General features: G+C 35.3%; 1 protein-coding gene across 2 annotated transcripts; it reads left to right on the plus strand.

Annotated features, from left to right (window-relative positions):
- The first annotated feature begins 1,584 nt into the window (after positions 1-1,584).
- LOC128186813 (major vault protein-like) lies at positions 1,585-9,058 on the plus strand. 2 transcript variants are annotated; one of them, XM_052856719.1, is made up of 11 exons: positions 1,585-1,691; positions 3,684-3,831; positions 3,977-4,523; positions 4,654-4,779; positions 5,111-5,221; positions 5,402-5,527; positions 5,697-5,846; positions 6,711-6,949; positions 7,078-7,420; positions 7,525-7,980; positions 8,165-9,058. In XM_052856719.1, exons 2-11 carry the CDS (start codon positions 3,701-3,703, stop codon positions 8,507-8,509), a joined length of 2,574 nt encoding a protein of 857 aa, XP_052712679.1. In that variant the 5' UTR covers positions 1,585-1,691; positions 3,684-3,700; the 3' UTR covers positions 8,510-9,058. The 2 variants fall into 2 exon arrangements, with proteins under 2 accessions (XP_052712679.1, XP_052712678.1); XM_052856718.1 differs by lacking the exon at positions 1,585-1,691 and adding an exon at positions 2,031-2,166.
- The last annotated feature ends 2,096 nt before the right edge of the window (positions 9,059-11,154 follow it).

Below are 11,154 nucleotides of genomic sequence, written 5' to 3' on the forward strand. Positions count from 1 at the left end.
GGAATTGCCATTTTTTTTGTTACCAAATGACTCATGAAAAACAAGGCAAACTGATTCAATGTGTTCATAGATAATATGATAAACAGAAAAGGGCAACATTCAGTTGAGACTTAATAAAACACAATAAAACACATATGTAAACCATAACAAAGTTCGAGCTTTGTTTACAAAACAAAGATTTTCAAACTTCGTATATATCTTGCTTATAACTCAATATTGGACTTTCAAATTTTGATTAAAGAATTAAAAGTACCCATATTAACCATTCTAAACATTAGAATTGAAAAAATAAAATTTTAAATTTTGAGCTCAAATCGTGTCAAGTCCTTTTAAGGCGATAATCAATGTCTCAGAAGTTTTACGGTGCTACCGTGTGAGAGAGAGTGAGAGAGAGAGAGAGAGAGAGAGAGAGAGTTCTTAACTTAATTTGGAGAGAATCGATCAGTTTGTAAAATGTAAGTTCTTTTCAATTTAATCAAATTTTTTCTTGTGTACCTTAAATTGTTATAATCTGATTTTTCCCCTGGTTCATAAATTATGGGGTTTTGTTATTTGTTCATGTTTGCATCAGTGCGAAATACATTGTCACACGTGGTGTCCATGTCCCCGGACCCACTTTGTAGGTCTGTAATTTACCATTTTCTAATCTAATGATTTGACAATATGCAATATCTACATAGATTATAACTGTTTTCCCCCTCTTTATTCTTTTTTTCTTATTTTGTTCACTAGAACGGGGCTGTATATTTGATAGCAATTTTGCCAATATATTCTTTAAAATCTTCGTTATTTATACTTACTGTGTGCACATTTAGCTTAAAACTGGATCGATATGCTAGTAAATTATTGATCTTGCTCGGCTTGTACATGTGTATATATATAATCTCAATCTGAGTATAAAAAATAAATATATATATATATATATATATATATATATATATATATATATATATATATATATATATATATATATATATATATATATATATATATATATATACTGTTATAAATCTCAATCGGAGTCAAAAAATTCAAAAAAATAATTATCTGAGGCAGGTATCACAGATGTTTATTTCTCAAATAGATTCCTACTAAACCCTCCGCCCCACTGCGCTACGCTGTTACATATGACAATTTCGTAAAAGAAACTTCTTCTGTAATCAGACTTCATTTTATTGTTTTTAAAATTGTTTAAACAATACGTCACAACATCGAGGTGGCCTATACCACCTTAAAATGTGTAGTTAATATGGTTTCAAGATCAAAGTTGGATATTCCATGATACCTTTTGAAAAAAGACAACAAATGTAATAATAATTGTTGGAGTAGGGGTTGTTGTTGACTATGTATACAAAGTACATGTATATTATAATATGCCCGTTCTGTATCAAATTGCACGGGAAAAGCGCGTAATCGTTCAGAAAAATATTTTCCAGCAAACCTTTTTAAAAGATTTATAATTAGGAAGAATAAGATAGTATTCTTCTGTTGTTGTTGTTGTTGTTGTTGTTGTTTTTTTTTTTTTTTTTTTTTCTGGTTTGTAAACTAGATTCTGGTTTCGAGTTCTAATAAGAAGGTTATTGGTGCCGAGTTTGCCAGGGGCTGAGTTAACCAGATACCGTGTTGACTTTGCCTGGACACGCCCCTTCGAGTTTCCTGGTTGTTGTGAAATACCCGTTTTTTCTGTACAGGTAAGCACGCTTTTGTTTTTTTCTGGCATTACAATTTACAACTAATTGTTTCTGACAATGAATATACTCTGCTTTTTAACTGAAATTGTCGAAAGAGTACATGTCATATTATAATATTATAATTGTTAGTTGTTTTTACATTGCTATGGGGATTTTCAAAATAATGTTCAGGTATAGATTTATAAATTTTGCAATCACTAAGATATTTCTCCTCAATGGTGAAATCGCGACAATTTGTTAATGTTTAAATATAGCTGTCTTTATTCATGGAGATTAACCATAAGTAAAATAAATTGGCCGAAGTCAGCAGTTTCATATGCTCTTATATATATCCCCTGCCTTTAGTTTGGTCTTTATAGCGGGCACTGCGCAGCTAGTGTAGGAATTTCCTGATTCTAATAACAGCTATGACAGCGTTAAGCTGATATTTCACAACATTTCAATTTTGAGACTGCAAGTGTTTGAAGTCATCACTGTAAGTATATATATGAATTGAAAATGTACATTGATAACTTTCTGGAAATGAAATGATCAAATAAAAATATTTAGCACTTATAGCTGTAAATGTGTAAATGTATATATATGGATTCTTCATGTGTTTGCAAAACCATGATGTAAAATTAAAAAGCTATTATTTGATCGTGTTGAATGTTTGATTACAGGGAGAAAGGATAAAATTTTTGTTGTGCGAACTTATAAACTTGTATATCAAAGAGGAAATCACAGACTAATTAATGTATAAGGATGAAACAATAGAAATTGTTTTTAGCCATTTGCTTGATGTGGGAATTTAATTTATATTAATTAGGCTCACATCCAAATTAAGCTTTCTTTACCTGTACATAGATATATTTACCGAGCATGGTCAGCTAACACAGTTTTCATTACAATTGATAAAAATAATTATGCACACACACAGTAATTACATGTATATAACTTTTAAGGACATTACACTAGCATGTATATAGTTGCATGAGGGTCAGACTGATTTACCTTTAGATCTTGGATACAGGCCAAGTTGTTGTTATTAATGTGAAGGAAATGTTATGCAACTTTAGACTTAATTGATTTGTGTTGACTGTTAACATACATGACGTAGATCATTTCCTTTCAATAATCTATATTTTTGTTGTTTCCTATGAACTTTTAATGAAAGTCTGACATAAAACATGCACGCACATGTACAAGTTGTCAAAAGATTATACCCAGTATTTAAGTGTAGTGTCAACATGTCTCGAGGTTTGGCTCTACACAAGACAGCTCTAGAATTAAATCAACCATTTTTAAATGTCTGCATGAAGGAAACTATGGAAAATATGGGTTTTTTTTTTCAAATTTAATGTATATAGTTATTAAAATAACTGAAAATTTTCTATATCTCCACAATTAGTGGTCTGCAAGATTGCATCTACAAAAAGAAGTTTTGTGTTTCAAATATATTTAAAGAATATACAAAATTGATATGTTAAGCCATTGCTAAATATCCTTATATATAGTAAATCTCCTATTGCTACAGATCGAGTGCTTAATAAAAAGGTCTCAATATGAATGGTGCTTAGACTAAAAAATTTCCATTCTTTGTAACCTTAGAAAAGCTGTTGTAGTGATCAATTAATTTACATATGCTCGAATTACATACATTTTTACATTTTAAATGATTTAAAGCTCTCAATGTGAAAATGACATTTACACCGGGCCCACTATAGTGGATATTTCATTCATCTTACATTGGTTTGAATGTCATATTTAAAAAACAAATCCATCAAACTATAAATTACACAGAAATGTTAATCTCTTGGATGAGAGCAATTTATTTTTAGAATTTTTACATGTAATTTGGTATTTCAGATGGATTACACACACACACACACACACACACACACACACACACACACACACTCTCTCTCTCTCTCTCTCGTTGATAGTGTAGTGTGCATCCTATTTATTCTAAGTGTTGATAATCATGCAATTGCCTGTTTCCTTACATTTCAGAGTGAAGAAGAATCAAAATGTCTAAGAATTCCAATGACAGTATTTATCGCATCCCCCCTTATTATTATCTCCATGTCCTTGACCAGAATCTCAATGTCACCCGACTGGAGATTGGGCCCCAGACCTTCATCAGACAGGACAATGAAAGGTATGCACATCAACCAATGTTTAAAAATTGCTTTCCTTACTTCTATAGAACTATTGCAAGAAGTTTTGGTACTAGAGTACAAAATTTATTCTCTTGTTTAATACTATCATCATCTGGACTGGACTGTTGTGAAATTATGTTTCAGGGTGGTATATGGCCCAGAAAAGATGATCACAGTGCCCCCAAGGCACTACTGCATCATTGAAAATCCAGTCGTGAAAGACAAAGAAGGAAAAGTGTTATTTGATGAAAGTGGTCAGTCCAAGCTTAGTCATGCTGACCTGGAGATCCGTCTTTCCCAGGAGCCATTCCCTCTATACCCTGGAGAAGTCCTAAAACAGGTTGTGACCCCACTGAAGGTCATTCCAGCCAACTCTGCTCTGAGGTTGAGGGCGGTGCTGGATTTTGAGGATGACTCTGGGGAGAAGCGGGTGGCTGGAGATGAATGGCTGTTTGAGGGACCAGGGACCTACATCCCACAAAAGGAAGTGGTTATTGAGGAGACGATTCGAGCTACAGTAATTCGCCCAAATCAGGCCATCCGTCTCCGTGCAAGGAAGGAGACCATTGACAGAGAGGGAAAGGCTCGAGTTACTGGGGAGGAGTGGATTCATAAGAAAACAGGAGCGTACCTTCCCGGTGCATATGAAGAAGTGGTGGACATTGTCAATGCCTACGTTCTTACAGAGAAGGTGACGTCTTTGTTTCTCAATCTATCACAAATCAGTGAACATTAAATTGTGAACATCTAATACATCTTGATATCATGCCGTTATTTGATTTCTAATATGGTTTTGAAATTTTACTTTTCAAAATTTTTAGAAAGCTTTACACATGAAATCCTTGAGGACATTCAAAGATGGGTTTGGAATTGTAAGGAAGAATGGAGAGGAATGGTTGATCACAATGAAGGACAATGAGACCCATATCCCTGGAGTTTACGAGGAGGTAAGATAAGTTACGAGTTACATATGTACATACATGTAATGGTACTGGTAAATAGACAATGTTACAGGGAAATTTAAAATATATACAGGAAATTGAAAGATGATTTTCCCACATGGTAATCGTTAGATATATAGCATCATGTAATCTCTCAAAATTCTATTTTGAAATTAAATTGCCAGTATCAAGTAATTAAATATCCGCTCTGTGAAATGGTCCAGGGCAAAAGCATGTACAAGTTGAAAATAAACTAAGGAAAACTGCATGGTGCTTTACAATGACTGTTATGAGTGGTAATTGAAACAAGTTGTATTAAAACACAACTTTATTTTAGGTTGTTGGAGTGGTAAACATCACAACCTTGACCTCCAGACAATACTGTGTCATCCTTGACCCCTGTGATGAGTCAGGTCATCCCCAGCTGGGTCGCAAAAAGCTTGTCAAGGTAGGAATCCAGAAATCATTTTTAAAAATACTTTAAAAATGTGTGTACCTCCAAAGGGTATGTTTAGAGAGTTATGAAATTGAGCAAAAACCCTCTAGCTTACAGTATTAATCTTTTTCTGTATGTTGTAGCTGTGAAACACAATAAAGAGAATGTCTATCTGGGTTTTTTTGTTGACAGGGAGAGCGATCTTTCTTTTTGCTGCCTGGAGAACGGCTGATGAAGGGAATACAGAATGTCTACGTTCTTGGAGAAGACGAGGGCCTTATCCTCAGAGCCACAGAGTCGTTCAAAGATGAAGACACGGTATGTGTATGCTAAATAAGGTTTAGATCTTGGATACATTGAAATTAACTTAATCCATTTCATGCACATATTTCAAAATTCATAAAGTTTACAACAGGAAGAGCAATGTTAGTATCACAGTTGACTGTTTATGACATTAGTAATTAATATATTTGTCTTTGATGATCAGAGCGAAGAACTTCGTCCAGGAGATAGGTGGATGATTCGTGGCCCCAAGGAGTATGTCCCTCCAGTAGAAGTGGAAGTTCTGATTAAGAGGGTAGCCATTCCTCTGGATGAAAATGAGGGTATCTATGTGCGAGACGTCAAGACAGGAAAGGTGTGTATTTAAATTTCCAGATGTTTGAGTGGTAGTTGGATACAGTGACACAAATAGGCTCTCTATTGTCAGGAAAAATCTGGTACAGTGTAATTGTAATGTATATCAAAGTACTGATGGGAGTTGATTTCATCGATTATTATTTATCTTAAAATCAACAATATGTTATTTTGCTTGGCAAGTAGTTCATAATCTCTATTTGAATTACGCACATTTTTAAAAAATGGATTACCGGACATTTCCGACAAGAATTTCGAGAAAACCTGTTATGAATCATGTTGTGTTATATTAAAAACTAGAATTGATTTCATCAAACTATGTATCTGTATTCGAAATATTTTAAAAAGTGTATGGATCCAACCAATAATGAACTCTAGTCTCATACAACCAGATGCTCGGCTGTCTCCGTTAATCTCCGACAAGTAAGAGATACCAGGTCACGTGATACGCTTGATGATGCGACCTCTTAATATAGACTGACTCCCTGCTTGTTGGAGATGTATGGAGACAGCCGATGGTTAAACAAGACTATATTGAACTCTGGCGTAGGAATACATACGACTGCAAAAAACTTCTAAAATGTTCGTAATATTTAAAATCTGACTATTTCTTAGGTATTTATAAATAAGTTTCCTTTTAAAAAATGCTTCAGCGTACATTACATCAAATTAATTGATTATTTTCAAGAACTAACTCTTGTCAGCAGTGATGATTTGTGCTTAGGTCCAAACACTGTTTCAGTTTCGGTTTGCTAGAGTAACTGCATAGGAGAGTTGATTAAAATCAACCCCCAATAATGACTGCAACAATCTCATTGTGATTGAAACGTCACTGATTTAATGTTTGTTGATTTGTTGATGTCAGGTGCGTGCTGTCAGAGGAGAAACCTACATGCTGAGTCATGATGAGGAACTCTGGGAAAAAGAGCTCCCTCCTGCGGTGGAGACTTTGCTTCTGGCTGGCAAAGACCCATTGGCTGACCGTTCGGACCGTTCCAAAGGTGCAGAGAAGTCCGAGAAACGGGACAAGACCAGGGTTGTCACTTTCAGAGTCCCACACAATGCAGCTGTCCAAATCTATGATTACAAAGAGAAAAAAGCCAGGTGCAGAAACTATCTGAGATTATGTAAATTTGACACAAAATTGGCATGTATATGTTTGGAAGTGTAAAAATAGCTCTAATGCTCTTTGACTGACTCACTGAATAAACCATGTTTGTTTACATTTGCAGAGTGATCTTTGGACCTGAGCTGGTTATGCTTGGTCCAGATGAACAGTTCACACAGCTCTCCCTGTCTGGTGGTAAACCAAAGAAACAAAATGTCATCAAATCTCTGTGTCTCCTTCTGGGCCCCGACTTCTGCACAGACATCATCACCGTGGAAACTGCTGATCACGCCAGGCTCTCACTCCAACTGTCCTACAACTGGCACTTCGATATCAAGGACAAAAAGGATGTGGTAGAGGCTGCCAAGATCTTCAGTGTCCCAGACTTTGTGGGAGATGCTTGCAAAGCCATTGCCTCCAGGGTCAGAGGGGCTGTTGCTCAAGTACAGTTTGACGATTTCCACAAGGTGAGATTTTGTTAAAAAGTGAAGTTGACGACTCTTTGAATTTCCTGTGACCATTTTATGTTGTTGGAAAGTAAATTGTCCCATGTGTCTACATTTTATTTTAGAACTCAGCAAGAATTATCAGATCCTCTGTTTTTGGATTTGATGACAAGGATAGGGTTCGGGAACAATTTAAATTCCCCCAGAATAATCTGTGTATCACCAGCATTGACATTCAGTCCGTGGAACCTGTGGACCAGAGGACCAGGGATTCATTGATGAAATCTGTCCAGTTGGCCATTGAAATCACAACCAACTCTCAGGAGGCTGCTGCCCGCCATGAGGCCGAACGTCTGGAACAAGAGGCCAAAGGTCGTCTGGAGCGTCAAAAGATCTCAGATGAAGCAGAGGCTGAGAAGGCAAGAAAAGAATTGTTGGAGCTGCAGGCTAACAGTGCTGCAGTGGAGAGCACTGGTCAGGCTAAAGCTGAGGCCCAGAGTCGAGCTGAAGCTGCCAAGATTGAGGGTGAAGCTGCTGTTGAACAAGCCAAACTCAAAGCCCAGGCCTCGAAAATTGAAGCCGTAAGTACCCAAACTATAGTCTGAATGATAGTTCAATATCCTTTAGGATGAATGATACGATGCATTTTAATATACATGTAACATACATATTGTGAATTGTTAAACAATTGTAATTTGCTTATAGTAGGACAAGTTGTGTATGTGAATATATGTCCAGGTCTTTACACAAATATAATGCTTTCAGGAATCTGAACTTGAGAGACTTACAAGTGCCAGGGAGGCTGAGCTCAAATTTCTCCGCGAACAGAACGAAATGGAGCTCAGCAAAAGCCGAGAAATTGCTGAAATTGAGACCTCCAAATTCAAGAGTCAAGTGGATGCCATTGGAGCTTCCACACTCCAAGCCATTGCTACTGCTGGGCCAGAGATGCAGGTACGTCTCCTGTCTGCTCTGGGCCTCAAGTCCACACTTATTACCGATGGGAACAGTCCAATCAATCTCTTCAATACCGCCAATGGTATCATAGGGGGAATGGTTCCTGCCAAAAGATCCCGAAGATCCGCTCCAGAGTCTGATGACGACGATTAGAAGTTGACATTGTGTTGACAGCTTAAGAGTGCAATTTTTTATTTGTGTGTATGACATGTGCTTATTGTGTTTAGACATGAAAATTTAACATATATAATTATCCCTGATGAGAATGAAAAGGTAACATATCAAGGCAGCAGGGTTGGAGATATGCCTGTGTTTGACAAAGTATATGCATGGTATCCATGAAAGCAATTTGTTTATGTTTCTATATCTATTTAAACCAGTACATGTATATCCCTTTGAACTGTGATATCAATTGTTCATGTAGATACCAGGACTTGGACAACAAATATTTTGTAAAATAAACACTGACCTTGTACATTTAGAAAGTGCAACGTGTTTGGTACTCTCTGCACATCTTGGAGTCATGGTTTAAACATAGTTTAATTAATGCACTTTTTGGACATGTTGTTACTAGTTTTGTATCCACTTTTTTCTGTTGAATATAGTTTACACTTGTTCTATTTTCCGTTGTAGTTTCTAATATTTAATTTTGTATTTGATTTAAGTTCATTTCTAATATAATAAAAGATAATGCAAAAATAATGTTCTTGTTTGTTCTTAGCTTTGGGTGCAGAGAATTAATCAAAACCTCTTTTTTACAATAGGTCAACATTTTTGTGCTGGTCAGGGCTACTGTTAGGACTTTGGCTTAGTTTGTTAATTTTGTGACTCTGTGGGTGAATGGAATCAAGATTTACATGTATTAACATTATTTTAAAAATATATTCGCTGTACCTTGCCTGAAGCATTTAACTTAATCGTAATTTCACATAACATGTAGATTCAAACCGCAATATGTCTCGTATAAAGTAACATTTTTTCATGAGTGATGTGGCTTATCCGTTTTTAACTGATGCCCATTTCTTACATATAACATGTATATTTCTTGTTATGACTTTCAAACCTGACTGAATCATATCATAATTTGCGGATATGGGACACATTTCTTTTGGCCCTTCTATTTTATTTGATTTGTCAGATGCCCCATTTACTGTAGTGTATGTAAGAACAATGTAAGAAAATCAACTATAATCAAAAAAAAAAATAGCGTTTGTGTATCATTTACAATAAGCTTATTCATATTTTGATATGTAAATAATTGGTATTAATCACTGAAATCCATTTGTGAAAATTACTGTAAACCAACTTTATTCGCGTGGTAGATATTTTCGCGAGGTTTTACGAGATACTCGCAATCACGGTATTTCTCGCCAGGAACCAGTTATATATGTCTCCGATATTTTATTGTTATTATCCATATTCGATTTAAACTTCATTGATGTTGCTTGTAGTTCCAGTAGGTAATGTTTTTATTGACCTAACGGTCATGGCGTTATTCCTTATTTACACTTGGTGATCTTGGCTCTTTTCTTCGGAGCTCAGTGGCTGTAATGGCCAAACTTACGTAAAATGTCTCCATGACATGTTCATTAGCAACCTTGTTAAGTTGTAAATTTCGTATTTACAGCCACCCAGTAAAAATTTACAACTTGACAACTTGTACGAGCTGTTGCAAAATCGCGAAATAAAGTCGTCGCGAACAAAAGTGTGTTTACGGTATTTACAAAATTTACAGTTGGTCTTGGATAATTACGAAAAGGAGTTTAAAATGTTGTATTGAGTTAAAACGTTTGTTTTACCTTCACTTTCCTAAAACTATGATGTAGAGCACATGGTGGTCGATCTCTGCATGTAAAGTGCGCGCTGTCTCCGAAATCGTCCAGTCTCCATCCTCAGTATTGTCTCACACTGTAACTGAGCCATTGCTGAAGAACATTATAAGGCATGGTTAGAACCCCTAGTGTAGATCCTTTCCATAGATACGTCATTCTGGGGTTTTTCCTTAATTCTATTTTTTTTTTGCAGATAATGAGATATCATAATTCAGTTCCGATGACTTATATCAATTTAGAGAAGATGGGTGAATAAGGCGTGTAATATGCCCATATGAGGAATGAATAGATACTGCAAAATTAAAATATCATTAAATCTGATACCAAAAAAAAAAATAATAATAATTAAAAACAATGTATATTAAACGTAACATCGGTTTGTAACCCTTAAGCTTATTTTAAATACTTGCAATAGGTTTATTTAAACTGGGCTATGCGTGTCAAAACCTCCAAATAGTGTCATTTTTATAACTTCAATCCCTTTTCTTTTATAGAGTGGGTCTGAGCTCCATATTTTTGTCATAGTCTAAATGCGGTTTGATGGAATTAAAACCGATTTCAATCAACAAAAATGTGGAGAGATGACCCACTATACTTTAAAAATATCATTTTTATCCCAACAATTGAACGTTTTAGAAAAATAACACAAGTCCGTAAATTCGTGGCAAACGTCTCATATAGCATTTAACCAACGCAATTTGTTGTGAATGAAATGGCTCAGTGATTAGAGCACCAGACACTATGTAACTTTATAGAACTTGGGTTTTTAGGTTGTGGGTTCGATACCACCAAACCTTCAGGATTTATTTTTTTCTTATCGTTTTTTTTAAATTTTCAAACTGAATAAAGTTATAAATAACCCTTTTGTAAACTTATATTATAACATATCAAATATATTTAATTGAAAAATGTTAAATTTGAAATTGTATTTTACGACTAAACTAAATGGGCAGTTGCGCCATCTTA

This window comes from Crassostrea angulata, chromosome 6, assembly GCF_025612915.1.
Source record: "Crassostrea angulata isolate pt1a10 chromosome 6, ASM2561291v2, whole genome shotgun sequence".
In the NCBI taxonomy this organism is placed as follows: Eukaryota; Metazoa; Mollusca; class Bivalvia; order Ostreida; family Ostreidae; genus Magallana; species Magallana angulata.

Coding starts and splice junctions, on each gene's coding strand:
- LOC128186813 (XM_052856719.1), top strand. CDS start 3,701: ATGTCTAAGAATTCCAATGACAGTATTTATCGCATCCCCCCTTATTAT. Junction 6,950..7,077: donor TACAAAGAGAAAAAAGCCAG/GTGCAGAAACTA, acceptor TTACATTTGCAG/AGTGATCTTTGGACCTGAGC. Junction 7,421..7,524: donor AGTTTGACGATTTCCACAAG/GTGAGATTTTGT, acceptor ATTTTATTTTAG/AACTCAGCAAGAATTATCAG.